Below are 17092 nucleotides of genomic sequence, written 5' to 3'. Positions count from 1 at the left end.
TCTTCTTGCCCAATGGTTTGCATTTCCTGCATATTGTCACAACACGGAGGTCTGTTGGTGACTCAAGTAATTTTTCCAAACTTTTGCCTCCAGATCGCAACCCCTCCGTTGCTCCAGAGAGCCATTTTGGTCGTGCTGAAACAATTTTCTCCATGGATATGTAAAGTATTTTTTACAAAGTACTTCCTCTTTGTTAACACGCTAACAGCTTGTTGTCCTTCAGCTTCTCCGGCTCTCAACTGCGTTTAATTTGAGAATTCTTCTGGAGTTATGGCTGCCAAACTCACTGAAGAGTATTTTGGTTGAAATAATATCAAATTGGGGCTGCACGGTGGTGCAGTGGTTAGCACCCTTGCCTCACAGCAAGAAGGCCCCTGGTTCAATTCCCAGCTTGGGGACATGAACAAGAACAATCCAAAACTCTCAGTGTCCTTACAAATCATTAAACAATGACAAATTAACCCTTCTACTATCCTAGGCACTTTAACATTGGGAGTAGGGTCATCTAGACCCACTAGACAGTGCGCTGAACCTTTTTTCTTCAATGATTTGTGATCTTCACTGGTGTCCATGGATTACATGAAAACCTCTCCACCTTTATCGTGGTAGGAAGAACACGTCAATGCAAGAGTGGGGTAATTTTGACCCCATAGGATAGCAAACGGGCTACCCAGCGAGGAGCGCAACGATAAGCTCCAACTACAATGAGGGTATGCTGCATAGCAGATGTTAACAAAAATTGTTGTGCAGCATGGTGAGCTTTTATTGTGGTGGGCAGTTGAATAAAGCTGAGTCTTCTATGAAGGTCTGAAATGGTTTATTACAATAAAAATCGTTTTTGACACCAACATAAACATAAGAGCTTATCGGCTCAAACCTTTTAAAACATCAACCAGGATTACGGGAAAACCCGTCGTTAAATCAATTCAACCTTTTATTCTTTTTTTACCTCGTCACTCAGTGATGCTTAACTCCAAAAACCATCTCATGGCACACACTTTTCTTTATAATTGCCATGATTTTTCACAATATCACTTTCAAAATAAAATACATCCATCTCTGGGTTATATCAAAATAAAATCTTTTTCATGTTTTATGTGAAAAGAAAAATCCCAAACTGTAACATCTCATTTTTTAGCTACACTTTTCATTTGAAGATGCTTTTATTTTCTACAAATTTTTCCAGTGTTCCAAAACGTGAAAAAGACAGAAGTTCATCACTGTTCAATAGCTATTTCAGACAACATTGTGAGTAAATGTACAGAACTGTGGGTCTGCAGAAATGGTTTAAAGTGCTTTTATAAATAATGTTGGATTGAAGAATGAGTTCTACTAGGATCCAAACTGCAAAGAAATCTATTTATTACAAGAACTGTTATTCTCTCCTGGAGCTTTTTAAATAAAACCATTTTGAAGTGGAGTTTTCACAATAAAAGTCTGAACAGTTATTGAAGCTTTTTTTTTATCCAGGCATTCACATTTATAGAGGAATTCTCAGAGAGAGCTGACAACCTGGATGTTCTACAGTAAAGGTCACAAACGCACACAGAAGCAGGGTTCTCTTGAGTGCGTTTGCTGTCTGATGGTAGGAACCGGTGCACAACACGGATCCGGCTTCAGTTTTCGTCCTGTAAGTCTCCGCTCATCTGAGGAGGAGGAGGAGGAGGAGAAGTTACTGATTGGAAGGGTTTGTGTTTGAAGGAAGCGTGACATGATGGAGGAGGAATAGGAAAGCCGTGAAATAGTCAAGCTAGCAAACTGGTTGCTATTCTTCTTCGGCTCTCTGAGCTTGAAAAAAAACTTTTAAAGTGAAAGGCTTCAGATCGCTGAGAAACTTCCTGTCTTAATTTTTTGGTATTTCTTTTTTTTCTTTACTTAAAACAAACTTAAACTTTACTAAAAACAACAACACAGTTTCACTGAAATATTATAGCCTTTGTCCGCTACTTTTTCAGCTACAACAGGATTATCGTAGCATTTGTATCATTTTTATCATTATTATCGCAAATGTTTTGCTTATTCTTTGTTGGCTATGTTAGCATGAAGCATATGAAAATCAAGAATATATATGTATATATATATATTATTATTCATTTTCAGCTAAATACGTTTTGAGGTACTTCAGCGTTTCGCTAATGTTTTGTCCAAAATAAAATATTTGTATCTAGTTTAGCACTTAGCTTTAAATCTCGTAATTTTAGCATTTTAACTCTGCCGACAGCAAAATAACACGTTCTATGAACTACTGCAACCATTTACACAATTATCGTAATTCCAATGGATAAAAAGAGGCTTTATGCTGATATGCGACATAAAGAAATAAACGTCTGCATAAACAACGCAAAACATTTTCCGCGTCAGAATTAGCTGGTTTACGGTAATTGCGTAAAGGCTACAATACTGTAAAATGCCGCATATCAGCGCCAGGTACGGTAGTTCAAAGAACGTCAAGGCTAGAGTAACATCTGACCCTAAACGACACCTAAACGAACTATGATAACGTTTTTGACTGTTTACACAAATAACGTAATTACGATGGATTCACGAAGAGGGAAGCGACTTTCTGTTACTTTACGTTGGTCAAGTGTTGCGCAAAGCCGTTGTTCTCTTCATTAATATTAATATATTTTCACCCTCAATTCTAGCATTTACCCATAATCTGGAGCCTTTAATCTGTTCTTATGTTTATCTTCTTTTTAAAGATTGAATATTTTTTGTATTACTAACAGGTATTTTTTGTCTAAATACTCATTTTTATTGCGTTTCATTTTTAGCGCAGGCCATGCTAGCAAGGAGACAGATCAGGGTTGCTTTAGGTCTGCAACAGATATTTTTTTACATTAATACAGGAATATTGTTTTTTTTTCTTTATTTCAGGCAGCTTCAACTTAACGTTGGTTATTGCTTTGGAAATTCCTAGAACAGCTACAGAAATTGAGCCCATCCTCTCATTTCTGATCAGATGGATAAATCAACAAACTAGCAAATATTGTGCGTCATGCATTAATGCCGTGCATTGACTAAACTAGAGAGGCATGCTAATAAATAAAGGAGTGCAAGGAGTCTGACAGTTAGTACAAGGAGTGAACCATCAACTCTGGGGGTGTACCTGAGCGTCAAACCCTCCAAAGTCCATCAGATTGTTGGTCTGAGAGCGCGACAAGGAGAGAAAGACAGAAAGTTTGCAGTTGAACAGACTAAGAATCATTAAAAAAAACGTGATTTTCTTAACACTTTTTTCATCTTTCTTCCTCTTTTAGTCCATATTTTCAAATACTAAACAGTACTTTATCTGCAAATCTTAAAATGCTATTTATACTGGTGACTTTTTAGCAAATTGGGGTCCCTTTTTCTATGGGAAAGAATTTGTGTTTTAAGTTTTTTTTGTTTTGTTTGGACAGTGATTTTTTTAAACCACAAAATGCTATTTTCCTACAGTGTTCATCAAACGTTAAAAGCTTTTATTTTGAAAATCCATTGACGTGAAAGGAGAAATTTCTGCACTTTTGAAGCAGTTTAGGGATGAAAATAATAATAATGTGGTGGGTTTATCGTTCTTACTGTGAACAGAACTGGATGTGTATCTTGTCTTACCACAGCATCGATGTCTCTGTGGCCCACAAACTGCTCCAGTGCCTTGTAGTCGTCCGGAGACATGGGCATGATGTTGTCTTGCAGCCTGGACGGCGGTCTGAACCAGGTGGAGGAAGCGGTTTGTTAGAAGCACGTGTGTCAGTAACTTCTGAAGGCGTTTGCAGTCGGCGCTTACACTTCTGAAACGGATATGAGCTCTGTCTTCATGTAGCCACTGGGCTGCGAGCTCTCCACGTCCATGGGCTCTTGAGCTAAAAGAGGAAGGGACAGACGTGAAAGTCTGCGCTCAGAAATGAGGGCGCGACGGATCCGCTAGCGTGTCTTACGCTCTGGGGGTTTGGGGTAGTATTTCCCAAAAGCCTTGTCTTTGGGGATGGCGGGGTAGAGGAAGCGCAGCGGGTTCTCTGGAATGTTCTCGGCCGCCATCACCTTGTAGGTGCGAATGATGTCGGGCAGCGAAACAGCAGTCAGCTCCTTCTTGGTGTACGGCTCAACGGAGTGGAAAATCGGCTTGTCTGGAGGGACGGAAGAAAACGGATAAACTAAAGAATCGCCTGATTCCACCTTAACTTGTAGGTGTTTGGGCCAGAATTTCATGTAAAACTCAAAAGTGGGGATCCATCATGCTTATATCAATGTTTTAGGCTGGTGGTGGTGGTATAATGATGTGGGAGGTGTTTTCAAATGCAGGTGACTTGAGAACCTTCTTGGATGTTATTTACTAAACAATGTGTTACTTTAGCTCGGTCTCTTTACACATCCATATTGTTCAGCACCTGCGATTCAACCTGCAACTTGTAGGGTATTAGCATAGGTAACAGCACGCCTGCTAACACAGGCTAACCACTAATTGTAACAAACATAAATAAAGAACCTTAAAACCTCTTTACCCTCATCGTGTTTAAATATTCAAATAAAGTCTACGTGGGATAGTGTTAAAAAAAAAAAACTTTGCTAAAACTTAAAAAACTTATAACAGAAAAGTTAATGATGCTATATTTTCATCAAGCTAAAAAAAATACAGAAGAATTTTTTTTCAAAAAAGCTGTAAAATGCTCAAGAACAATTGATGCTACAGATTAGCCAAATGCTAAATTAGCTTAACCTGTTTTAAAAAAACCTGCCTTTTAGGCTAAACATAATCTTTAAGAAGTTTGACTAAAAAAAAACAATAAAAAATACTAAAAAATGTATGCATCTATCTATCTATCTATCTATCTATCTATCTATGCCTTTATTTTATTTTATTTTCATGTAAAGTGTGTCTTTATTTTAATGTGAATTATTAAAGTAGTGTACATCTCTCTCTCTATCAGAAAGAAACCACAGCTAACATAGACTAACAGCTAATCGGGGAAAAAGCAATAAAGAAAATATTAAATTCTAATTTAACTCATTAATGGTATAAAAAGTCATGTAAATTGTGTATAGTGGCAACATTTAAATCCTAAACAGTAGTAAAAATGTCACGTGAAAGCTGAATGCTAACCTAGCTTGAAATATTTCAACATAATAAAAATAAAAATCTGACAAAAAATAAAAAAGACTAATAATAGAAAAGCTAATTATGCTATTTTATCATTAAGCCAAAATAAAGTTTAAATACCTCAAATAAGAAATGTTACATTTCTGTAGCTTAAAGAAAGCTAATTCATTTTGAACAAAGCTAGCTATGCTAAATGAAATGCTACTTCCAAAAACAACCACTACAGCTAGAAAATGTGTTTGTTTGGTTTTTCTTTTGCCTCTTGACTGCAAAACATTTAATCTGATAAGTGAACTGATTACTGTATGTCAAAAATTAAAAACATGAATGTTTTTCTTGTTAAAGAAATCCTGTCAGGGTCAAAGAATGCTAAAGTTGCTAGCGGTCAACACATATTTGACAGATTGAAGCTTCGTTCACTTGTTTGGAAACGGGAGAATGAAAATGAAGGCTAAAACTCCTTAAACCTGCAGCCTGTCTCATCTTGCTGGTGGTCGCGTGAGGTTCTGTGACTGCGGCGCTCACCGTGGATGTCGTGCTCGATCCAGGTGAAGGTGATGGCGCCGTCCCGGCTGCTCTCGCTGAAGCGCAGCAGGAAGGTTCCCGGACATTTGCCGCTCAGCAGAGCCTTCTCCCTCTCTTTGCTGATGAAGCCCATGATGGAGCTGCGGACGGAGGCAAAGGACGGGTCAGCCGGGAGAGCCTGAGAGCGCGGCGGTGGGGGGGGGGGGGGGGGGGGGGGGGGGGGCGGAGCTTCTCACCCGTCGTTCCACAGGGACAGCAGGTGCCTCTTGATCAAATCCAGGATCCCTTCGATCCACAGCCAGAAGGCGAACGCTTTCTCGTTGGCACCTTGCTGCTGAACAAACAACGGCATGTCAGCATCAGCCTGCGGGACGTCCGGAGCCGCTGAGCCTCACCTTGCAGAACTTGGTCCAAGGGATGAGTCCCTCTGGGTTCCTCTGCGCTTTGGCTCCTGCACAGAAACACTTTCAGTTCGCTAGCCTGCGCCCCACAGAGAACCCAAGCGCCTCCTTCCTGACCCAGCAGTTTGTCCGCCAGCATGTTGAGCTGCTCCTGGTTCAGTCCTCGCTTGGTGACGGAGGAGAACTGCCAGCTGAGAACCTCGGACAGCTGAGACCACTTGGCGGCCGGCGGCGACAGGAAGAACTTGAGGTTCTGGGGGCGAGCAGAGATCCGTTAGCGGCGGCTCGGAGGACCCCGGAGGAGGTGGAAAGGGCGCGCTCCTCACTTTGGGCTCGGTGGTGAGCATGTTGTACCAGAGGATGGAGGCCCAGCCGCTGGGCAGCTGGCACACGTTGGAGATGACCACCACGGGCAGCGACATGGCCTGCAGCAGAAACGCCGCGGACGTCAACACTTGCGGGTGTGTGTGAACGAACCCCGACAGGAAGACCTCACCTCCAGCTTGATGCTCAGGCCGGACTGGTTGAGCTGCAGCTCCGACTCGAAGCCGAGTGAATGCAGCTCCTCCGTGACGATCAGAGGGCCCTGAAGAATCACACAGCATGAACGGAGGTCACAATATGCTCTTATTTTGGTAACACACAGCTGACTTTTATTTGGGTCGTCTTCCACACACTTTCAGTGTTTTTCAGCTGAGTGTAGCTTAAACTGAGCATGCTCAGACCGTCGCTGAAAAACCAATAGATTTGAAATGAGGACTCCTGTTCGCCCACTAGATGGCAGCATAGTCTGCCTTTGTTATCTTGTGGGCGACAGTGACCCAGGGGTTGAGCGGGTCATCCAATGATCGAAGGGTTGGCGGTTCGATCCCCGCTCCCACCAGCCAAAAATGTCGTTGTGTCCTTGGGTAAGACACTTCACCCTCCTTGCCTCCAGTGTGGCTCCACTGGTGTGTGGATGTGCATGAATGATCCCGGTGATGGTCAGAGGGGCCGTAGGCGCGAACTGGCAGCCACGCCTCTGTCAGTCTGCCCCAGGGCAGCTGTGGCTACAACAGTAGCTACTATCACCAAGTATGAATGAGGAGTGAATGAATAATGGACACAATTTAAGCGCTTTGGGTGTCTTGAAAAGCGCAGATAAATCCAATCCATTATTATTATTATTATCTTGCAGACTAAATTCAAATGTTTTCATTTCCTTGTGTGTAAAATTAAGATGATGACAATTCAGTAAAATATTTTAAAATCAGTTTATTTATTAAATTTATTTAGACAGGCTTTTACTCTGAAACTCTCTCACCTCATTGGTTCTGTTGCCGGCGACTTTCTGCTCCTTCAGTTGCTGCAAAGACAAAAACCTTTGTTTAGTTCCGTCTTTTTTGTGTTTGTTTGTAAATATTTATTTGTTTTCTTTCAAACGTTGAGACAAAAATGCTGACGGAAAAACGTAGGAGACTCACCAAATGTCGGAACTCTGCCGCCAAACTGCCGTTGGACTCTTCCATGTTCATGACTTTGGTGTTCGTCCCCAGAATGTTGAACTTCCGAAACCTGAGTTTACGACGCATCGTCATGGTTACGGCCCCATTGGAACATGAAACTGTCCCCCAAAACCCCACAAATCTTGACTGGTTTGCCTTTTTTTAGTCGATCTTTACAAAGAAATTATGCCAAAAATGTTGATTTTGTTTTTATGTGTTGATGTTTGTCTTTATTTTTATTTTTTTTATCCCTGTACGCAATTTAAAAACAAAAAAATATCCTTAAAATTAAGCCATAAACTAAAAAATGTAGACCGACGACCAAAAAAGAATTATTTTACATTTTTTAAAAGAATATGAAGGACTAAATGACTATATATAGAATAAAATATGACCTAAATATTAATTAAAATTTGAAAAAAGCTTGTTTCTTTTGTTGCTATGTTTCCATTTGACAAAAATCTTTAAATTTGGTGGACTAATAGTAAACTACATTTTAGACATTTTTGTTTAAATAATATTTAAACAAAAAAATATTTATTAAACACAACGAAACCAATGTGTGGTTAAAGGAATTGTGTTGATAAAATATTTGCATATGTAGCTAACTGTTTCAGGCTAATTAGACGAGCTCCTGCTACAATTCTAAAATTTAAAAACCATTTTTTTCTTTTTCCCTTTACTGTTAACCTCTGCTTTAGTATTAATAGGTGATTTTCTTGCCTCTTTTCTGCATTATTTTAAAAAAATAAATGTGGGGGATTTGGCGCCCCCTGGTGGACTTTAAAATACAACACAATTTCAACTTGGAACAAAAACTGTGAATAGAGTTTTACAGTAAAAATTAGAATACATATATTCTTTAATCAGTGTACTCAAACAAATATACTTTTTTATTTGTTAATAAGTGACTTTTTTTGTTTAAATTGACATGTGTTAGCCTAATTTAACAAGTTGTAACAAGTCTTCAAAAACAAAATTAAAAAATATTGTTTTTACATTTGAGAAATATTGTTCCATAACTGCTAAGTTTTAGAACCTGAATGCTAATATTTAAATTTAGAATTGGTGCCTCTGGACACAATTTAAACGTCAAATAAAAATGTCAATAAAGGTTTACATTTAATCATCATGTTGAAACTAAGGTCTGATTAAAAAATACTGTTAATAGTTAATTGAAGATGCAACAAAACAGATCTAACCTCTGATGGGGCGTTTGTGGGCGACTGTAAATGTCTGGAACTTACCCTTTCTTCTCCGTAACATCTCTAAAGCATCAGAAAGGAAAACGCGTTAGTGGCTGTGAAAAGCAGCGACTTCACCACGCGGCAGAGAGTCAGAAGTCTTACTTGTCGAACACGGCCTTGACCTTGATCTGGTAGTTGAACTCCTGCAGCTTCACCAGAAACCTGGGTGACAGGGAGGCGGGGTTTAGCCGTATCTTTCCAGGGGGGTTTGTCTCACCCAGCTTCCCGGAACGCAGCGGCCTTACCGTAGTTTGACGGTGAACTGGACGCCGGTCTTCAGCACCAGCGGCCTCTGCGGGTGGGTGGGCATGCACGGCTGCCGCTCCACCACCAGGGAGCTGCACACAGAAGGAGGAGATGCTGACGCGGCGCTTTGCAAAAAAAAAAACACCAAACCGTCTAAAGGGGGAGGAGCCTACTTGGAGAGAAGGTTTTTGAGCAGCTCCAGAGTTCGCGCCTCCAGGAAGGCTTTCTTCTGCGTGATGGGGTCGTTGTCGTACGTGAACTTCTGCTCCAACTCCTGCAGCTTCTTCAGGTGCTGGCGGACCTGCTGGAGGCTCTCCGCCGCGGCCGTGAACCTGCGAGACGAGGAGGAGGAAGAGGATGTGGCGGAGGAGGACGCCTCGCTGAAGGAGATCCTCGGCGGGTTCTCACCAGTTCTGCAGCTGGTCCACGCAGGCGTTTGGCGGGCCGCCGATGCAGGCGATCTGCTGCCGCTGCTTCCACTCCGGCAGCTCCTCGGAGATCAGGTCGGTCAGGAGGGCGTGGATGACGGTGAGGAGGTCGCTCAGCTGGATCACCGCGTCCTGGAAGGAGGAAGCGGGTGAGCCCCCAGGCCTCCCCGCCGGCTCTCAGCGGCGACGCCTCGGCTCACCTGACGCTTGGATTTCAGCTCGAAGCCCATCCGGGCGATGCCCATCTTCTCCTTCTCCAGCTCCTTCGCTGTCATGCCGTTCATCTCGTTCTCTGCCAACAAAAGACGGGATGAAAGGCGAGGCCGCGCTCCCGATCCCGTCCACGCCGGAACGCCGCCTCACCTCTATTCTTCAGGGAGTTGACCCTGAAGTCGTACTCGTCCTGCAGGTCCTCCACGTTCTTGATGTTCACGTCCACCATCTGAAAACACCGAGAGCCCCCGGGGTTAGGAGACGCCGCCGGCTGCAGGAGCTGCAGTGGCTGCAGTGGCGGCGTGGCGTGTGAACCCCACCTGGACTCGGTCCCTCATCTCCTTCACTTTGTTGTCCAGCTTCTGCTTCTCCACCACCATGGCGGACACCGTGCTCTCGCCCTCCTGCTACACAAACACACGCCTCTGTCACCCCTTTGTCACGCCGGCCCACAGAGCGGCGCCGCAGTCTGCGAAGACGCCTCACCTCCATGCTCTTCGCCTTAGCCAGGATGTTCTGCTCCTCTTTCAGGTTCCTGGAGATAATCATGGCCATGTGGACCGGATCCTCCTGGAACCGATCCTGGAAAGGGAGAGAACAGCGGTGAAGTGGCGCCGGCGACTTCCGGGTGTCGGAGGGGTCGGCGGGACTCGGACCTGCAGGTTCCTTTTGATTTTTCGGATGTTGTGCTGCAGCAGGAAGTTGTTCTCCAGCGCAAAGCGGCTGTGCTGGTCGTCCAGCTGAGCCAGCAGGTCGTGGAAGCGAATGGTGGCCAGCGAGTCCTGCATCGCCACCGTGTCCCTGTAGGGGGAGGGAGGGGTTGGACAGGTGAGCGGCGTGGGCCGAGGCGCAAAGCTGGAGAGCGCCGGTCTGCCCGCCATTACCAGTCGATGCTCTCGATCCACTTGCTCAGGTACTGGCGGATGTCCATGGGGAAGGAGTCGTCGTACAGCTGGTCCACCTGCTCCAGGTACTTACAGTCCAACATCTGAAGCTGGCCCCACTGCGCCATCTTCTGGGAAGGTCAGGAACTGCAAACAATTTACCAAAACATTGATAGAAAACCAAAGAAACAGGAATTAGCATGGATGCTAACTACGCTGTTCAAATTTTCACTTCAATGTGAATTTGCTAAAAATATTTCCAAGGAAGAAAGGGGGAAAAAATAACTAAAAGAAAGGAAGAAACTTCTCCAAACTTCACAATTTTGATGGCTAGGCCATCACAAAACTTTATTTAAATACACAAATACTTCTTTTGCTTTGTGGTTGTGCTCCAAAAACAAAAATACAGAAAATATTTCAAAGAATTCTGACAATCCTGTCTTTACTAGAGTCAAAGGTTAAGGCAGGTGTGGTCTTTGCTTGCAGGTTAAGACAAAGTAAATCAGAAATACTCGCAGCATTTCTGTTCCTATTTTTAATCATTTTCAAATTTTCACTTTTACATTAATTCGCATTTTTTTCATTAAAGACTTTAAAACAAAAAAACGTAAAATGAAACCTCAAAAAAGGAAGAAATCGCACCATTTTGGTGGCCGAATCTTCATTTAAACAAACAAATGCCTGTTTGGCTTTGAAGGCTGCACAAACCACATAAACAATAGAATAATTCAAAAAATTCAGACAATCCTGTCATTTCTGGGGTCAAAGGTCAAAGCAGGGGTTTTTTCTTCTTTTTTTCTTGCAGTTTACGACATAGCAAATCATAAAAGCTCACACCATAAATCCTCCTCGACTCACGTCCAGTAGAAAATAATAATAATTTATAACAAAAACTTTCATTCAGGTTCTACTTTTAGAAAAAATTTCCACAGATTTGTTAACCCACTTGTTTAAATAAAGTTATTGACGGTGGCACCGCTGCAGACACTTCACGTAACGTCACTAAAATTGTTTACTTTAGCTTAAATCTTTCACTACTGTTCTATATTGTCATCCTTTAATGTCTATGCATAGTTTATTACATACTCGTAAATTGCAGACACATTACAACGCGTAATAACCATAAAATGTGACGCAATTCGTCGTTAAAAACGTTGCCAAGGATGAAGAGTCCGTTATTACGAGCTTTCATGAAGGCGGCACTACAAAAAACACCAAACTTGTTATTATTTTATGCATTTTTCTCTCATTATCTTTTGTTTTGTCCCGCGTCGCGCCTATATGTTAAAGCGTTAGCACAAACGACAGCTACTTGGTAAACATGTGAAGATTTAAAGGGTCACAACTGCATTATTTATGTGCTTTTTATGGAGTTTTCTCCTAAAGTTTATCACTAGCTTTAGCCGTGTTCAGGTTGTTGTTGCAACTAAACTAAACGGGCAGACAAAGATGGCGACACACAGTCGGTCAAACGCGGTGCCAAACTTACCTTTCACAGCTAAAGGTTGGTTCCGTTTTCAGACAATTCTGCTGTATTTGAGCAGTTTTTCCTTTTCCCAATGTTGAGGAAAGGAGCCTGGCAGGCAGAGACACGCCGCTTCCGTCGATGGACGGTCAGACCAATCACAGCTCAGAACGTCCGGCGCCTTCCCGCCTCCGTCTTCTTTGTAGCCAATCAGAAAACAGTCCACGAGGCTGTTCCTTGAGTTACAACACTAACTTTTCACAACGCTTAAACAGAAGGAATTATCACTTTATTTGGTCAAAAATGACCGAAGGATTATATTTTTACGACTAATTTATGTTTACGAAGACCCCGAAGGTTGCACACAGTCTCTAAATCCTCATACGAGTTCTAAAAACAGGATAAGAATCGTTTTTTCGGAGGGAGGGAACGCAAGTAGTAGAACAGCGGGACGGGATCACGTGTTTTCAGAGAAAGAGAAAGGGGTAAAACTGAAACTTAAATAAAAGTATAACATTTAGTGTATTTTATTGATTTACTCTTTGAAAATGATGTAATATCACACTATAAATAGTCTAGAGTGTAAAGTAGTGCTTTAGTTTTATAAATATTGATATAACATGTATACACAAATATTTTTTCTATTTTTTGACATACACATTTTGTAGTTTTGTTTTTGATTTTAGTTAATAATTGACTTTTTGAATTTAAGGTTTAGTTTTTAACCCAACCAATTTAGTTAGTTTTAATGTCTATTCAACTGTCTGTTTGTTGTTTGTTTTTTACGTAGCTCGCAATTTTGTGTCATTTTTCCCCCCAAAACATGTCCTTAAATCTGGTTTTCCCATGTATGATACTTGACTGCTAGATTCTCGCCTTTCCCATTGCAGTTATCGCCGTCCTTAATCCTAATTGCCAATTTGTGAAGATGAAGGGGTTGTATGATGTCGTATTTGGCCAATGTGGAAGCAACAAAACAAACACCGACACCACTATGACATGTGGGAATTATAATTAAAAGTATATTAATGTTTTATATGTGAGTCAAGCAAACATGAGACAGGTGTATGATAACTTGTGACTTCAAGTGAAGGGTGACAAAGGTTAGAATGTGAACCTGGAGGATGTGCAGGATGTGGTTAAGGGAGCTTCAGACAAAGATCAAAAGAGGAAATAAAGAGTGACAAAGGTCAAAAGAGAAAGGTGAGTTAACCTGGAGGCTTTGTTAAAAATAACTGAGCAGGATGTAAGTTATGCATACATTATGTGTGGATCAATAAAAAGAGCTGTCCGACAAGGGGAAAGCAGAGTTTTAGCACAGTCTGTGTGAGGAGCAGATGTGAGCAGCTGTGCTGGAATTCTCCCTTTGCAAAGGCGAACCAAAGTTTCAGGGTGTGAAGTCTTATTATTCTAACCTTCAACTATAGGATCCTTCTGACTCTGAATCAGAACCCGGGGAAGTCAATTTGGGCTTCAACAGCCATGTGGTCAAATCGGTGTTCCTCTCTTATGCTACGTTCACACAAGCCATGTGTAAGTGTCACTGAAAAGGTTACAAGATTAGTTCATTTTTGGTTAATATCTTTAATATCTTTTCGGAGCTTTCTTGAGGTGCATAATAAAGTAAGTAATAAACTATTTATTTTCACAGTTCAAATATTGAGGAAAGACTGGTGATTTTTTTTTTAGCTGTTTCCAGGAAAAACAACAACAAAAAAGCAGTTTTCTGGATAATTTAAAGAAACATTGATTAGAGGAAAACCCATCACTGCAAAAAAGAAAATTCAGAAAACAAGAGAAAAATCTATTATTAAATCATAAAACACAATAATTTTCCCTTTTTTAAAGCATAAACTAGACATTGCACATATTTACACACAAATTATAAAAAAATGTTTACGCACAAAAGATATATTTTACACAAACATTGCACCTTTTTAGGCACACATCTAAATTATCAACACACTAATGTCGACTTGAGCGTACAAAACACAAATTTACGCACAACCTTCTTTTTTTCTTTAAAAGCCATTGACCAGGCATTGTACTTTTTTGGTCACACTTATTGTGTATGTACGAAAAAATGTCGACGTTTTACGCACAGAAGACACATTTTCGCACAAACTTTTAAAGCATTAACCAGACATTGCATCCTTTTGGGAACATGTTTCGCATCTTCACACAAATATCAAGGTCTAAATGAATTTAATCATATCTCAATAACAGTTACATAAAAAACTGGTTGAAGGTATAATTGTCGCTTTAATGCTCAGGTAAAGCAGAAAGAGCAGTTTTTATGAAATTACACTAATATTGTAAACTGTTAAGGAACTTTTTCTTGAATATAACCGTTTTACATTAACCACTATCAAATGGAAACAAAAACTCACAGTGGTGTAAGAAAAATAAATTAAGAAAAAATGTCAAAACAAGCAAAACCTCTGCATTACATGAGAAAAGGCAGTGTGTACTTTGGGCCTATACTGCCTGAACAAATGCAGAGTAGTGCAATTTTTTGAGGTATTATTTAAAGAAAGATGACTATAGTATTCATTCTATTTATATAGTATTGTTTCAACTTAGTTTTACATATGTATCATCAAGTCATTTTTGAGGGTCTGCAGCCTTTGTGGTAGTTTACCACCTTCTAAAGCAAGTAAATCTTTGGAATGAATTCCAACGCGTTGGTCAGTGTTTTGGGATATTTGAGGAGCATTGCATAGAGTCCAAACATGACCACGAAAGGCATCACCGGATCTGGGGAGGCTGGGGATCACTTTCAATCCCAACAGAGATTACTACAGGCTCGTACACGAGATTTCCTTTTATGAAAATTGCCTGTTTGTCTATCATTTGCCGATAAACTTAAAAAAATTGAATTTTTTTAAAGCCGCCATGGACATTGTGTGAGCGACAGACACGCTCCAACCAGCAGGTGGCGTTAAAGCGCCATGACCGCCATTAAACGACAGAAGAAGAGAGCAAACAGGGCCGCTAGCAGCGTTAGCTTGTGTTGAGAAGACGGTGGTGTTTTGTTGGGACGTTTGTGAGGTTTTTGGACAGAAAGGACGATACGTGGTTCATGTGGGAACTCTCAGCATTTTCCAAAGTGTCGTAAATGAGTGAAGAAGTGTTGAACGGAAAGACAACGTGGATTGCTGTGATTGTGAGACTAGCAGATGATCGATCGGAGCTGCAGTGAAGAGGACGGCGGTGTTTGTGGGAGTTGGAGCTGAAGATCGGAGCAGGAACCATGTCTTCAGAACCTCACGAAGGTTCTGTCATAGAAAAACTTTCTGCTGCTGAAGGAACCATCGTCCAGAACGAGGAGGAGCTCTGTCGTCAGCGCAGACTGCTGGATATCACCTGGAACCCGCAGCTGCAGCTACACGTTGCAGGTTTGTTCACTGCAGACAAAAAAGCTCCACGAACGTCTTTGTTTTCCTCGTCTGAGCTGCAGTCTGGCTCCAATCTGTGCGGCTGGATAGCACCAATGTTGCTGCTATTTTAGTTTCACCGCCAATGTGAGCTTGCTGTTGTGAGGGCTGTAAGCTAATGTGTAGAGAGCGTAAACAAAGGGATGATGGGAGATCATCGGGCAGAACAGCGCAGCTGAGACGCATGCGCATTTTTTTCAGTTTAGGACAATTAGTCATTCATTGTTTTAACGCGCTATTTACAGCCTTAACAGACATTAGTGTGACCCTGTCAAAGTGACAGCCCTGGTAGCTAGTATGGTGACGCGCAGATCGAGTGAATGCGTGGTTTGCAGAACCCAATCAGATCAATGCTAGAGACACAGGGGCGTGGCTACACATGAGCCATAATAACCACTTATATATATAACCTGTGGGACTAAAAAAAAAGACCTGTCCTCATATATGTCAAAATAACAAACATTGGCGTCGACAATCTGTCTGTCCGATAATTGGTCGTCCCCATCAACATGTTTGATTCGCCGCTTTGCATGTCAATCAAGTGACATATTTCAGGATGATTGACTGACTCCAATTTTAAACTTTTTATTCATTTTCAATGGCCCACGATCTACCCACACATCCTTGGTGATCAACCGATCGATTGCAGTCAACATATTGAGTGCCAGATGTACAGAATGCAGTAAGACTATGGTAGCACCCTAAAATACCAACGACGTGGCGACTTCAATGCAAGTATTACGTTGAATCATTTTGACATTGGGCAGTGAACATCTAGTGGTCACGCCATGGCTTCCTAGTGACAGGTGAATGGCAGGAAGGCAGCAGCACAACAATTGACTGATAGGAGGGTCTGCAAGGTCTCCAAAATCATTGAGGAGGCCGTAGTTGCAGCGCAGAAGGACATGTGGTGCAGAATGATCCACTTTTTATATATCCCCTGGCGGCCGGAGGCACCTGATATGGACGACCGCCATCTGGAGACATTTACACATTGTCTAATCCTGCTGCCTCCGCCTTGCGGCAACCCAAATGACATCATCCCCACCTGACTGCCGCCATCTGCATTCATGGCTACGCCAAAAAATCAGACAACGGCATGAACTCTTGGAAGATTCTGCAGATGTCTCCCCATTGGGCTGCGGCAGTTGTATTTGCTTTTGTGAAGATAGTAAATTATATTATATGTAAGCAACAATATTTTTTAAGATAACAATAATTTACTTAACAGGCTGAAAAGTATGGGTCTTACTGGTACTGTTCTTAAGTGGCTTTACTGCCATCTCACAGACTGAACATTTTATGTAAGTATGGATAAATGCTCCTCAAGAGTCCATAAAATCAATTGTGGGGTTCCCCAAGGATTCATTTTAGGCTCACTACTTTTAAATCTATATGTGCTGCCACTTTGGGTCGTCATCAGAAGGCAATGCATTTGTTTTCATAGCTGCACTGATGACACACAACTTTACAACACTGTCTCTTATGAAAGTCAGTAAACGTTCTTTGAACTATATTTTAAATTTAAAGTCATGGATGGCAGAGAATTTCTTGCAGCTAAAACAGATCAAAATAGGGGTTTAGGTATTTGTTCTGAATGACAAGAGAGATAATTTTATGTAAACTAAAACATTTTTCAAATTTTAAAATAAAACAGAATTAGAGCTTTGTCACAGTAGAAA

The 17092-nt window shown here is 41.5% G+C and overlaps 3 protein-coding genes across 11 annotated transcripts in view; 1 reads left to right on the top strand and 2 right to left on the bottom strand.

Annotated features, from left to right (window-relative positions):
- The window catches only part of LOC144987153 (uncharacterized), a 157815-nt gene that overhangs the window by 74650 nt on the left and 66073 nt on the right, over positions 1-17092 (bottom strand). The window lies entirely within an intron of this gene.
- On the bottom strand, positions 796-12156 carry stat1a (signal transducer and activator of transcription 1a). 9 transcript variants are annotated; one of them, XM_023964182.2, is made up of 25 exons: positions 11998-12156; positions 10509-10655; positions 10281-10425; positions 10111-10206; positions 9945-10031; positions 9775-9853; positions 9612-9703; positions 9392-9543; positions 9157-9315; positions 8983-9075; positions 8840-8899; positions 8738-8758; positions 7470-7560; positions 7310-7351; positions 6503-6592; positions 6333-6431; positions 6124-6259; positions 6001-6056; positions 5842-5939; positions 5606-5745; positions 3921-4109; positions 3770-3845; positions 3595-3691; positions 3110-3148; positions 796-1646 (listed from the first exon to the last, which is right to left on the bottom strand). In XM_023964182.2, exons 2-25 carry the CDS (start codon positions 10634-10636, stop codon positions 1617-1619), a joined length of 2295 nt encoding a protein of 764 aa, XP_023819950.1. In that variant the 5' UTR covers positions 10637-10655; positions 11998-12156; the 3' UTR covers positions 796-1616. The 9 variants fall into 9 exon arrangements, with proteins under 9 accessions (XP_023819950.1, XP_023819955.1, XP_023819960.1 ...); XM_023964187.2 differs by having other exon boundaries at positions 5842-5936; XM_023964192.2 differs by having other exon boundaries at positions 9945-10028.
- LOC101172625 (uncharacterized) overlaps positions 14757-17092 on the top strand; it is a 196350-nt gene continuing 194014 nt past the window's right edge. The window contains exons 1-2 of the mRNA XM_078935689.1: positions 14757-15051; positions 15150-15371. Coding sequence (XP_078791815.1) covers positions 15227-15371 — 145 coding nt within the window. The 5' untranslated portion in view covers positions 14757-15051; positions 15150-15226. The remainder of the gene's footprint in view (positions 15052-15149; positions 15372-17092) is intronic.

This window comes from Oryzias latipes, chromosome 2 (assembly GCF_053564925.1).
Source record: "Oryzias latipes strain Hd-rR chromosome 2, Olatipes_Hd-rR_3.1".
Classification (NCBI taxonomy): Eukaryota; Metazoa; Chordata; class Actinopteri; order Beloniformes; family Adrianichthyidae; genus Oryzias; species Oryzias latipes.
Note: the sequence above shows the minus strand (reverse complement) of the source record. Positions and strands in the feature narration are given on the sequence as shown.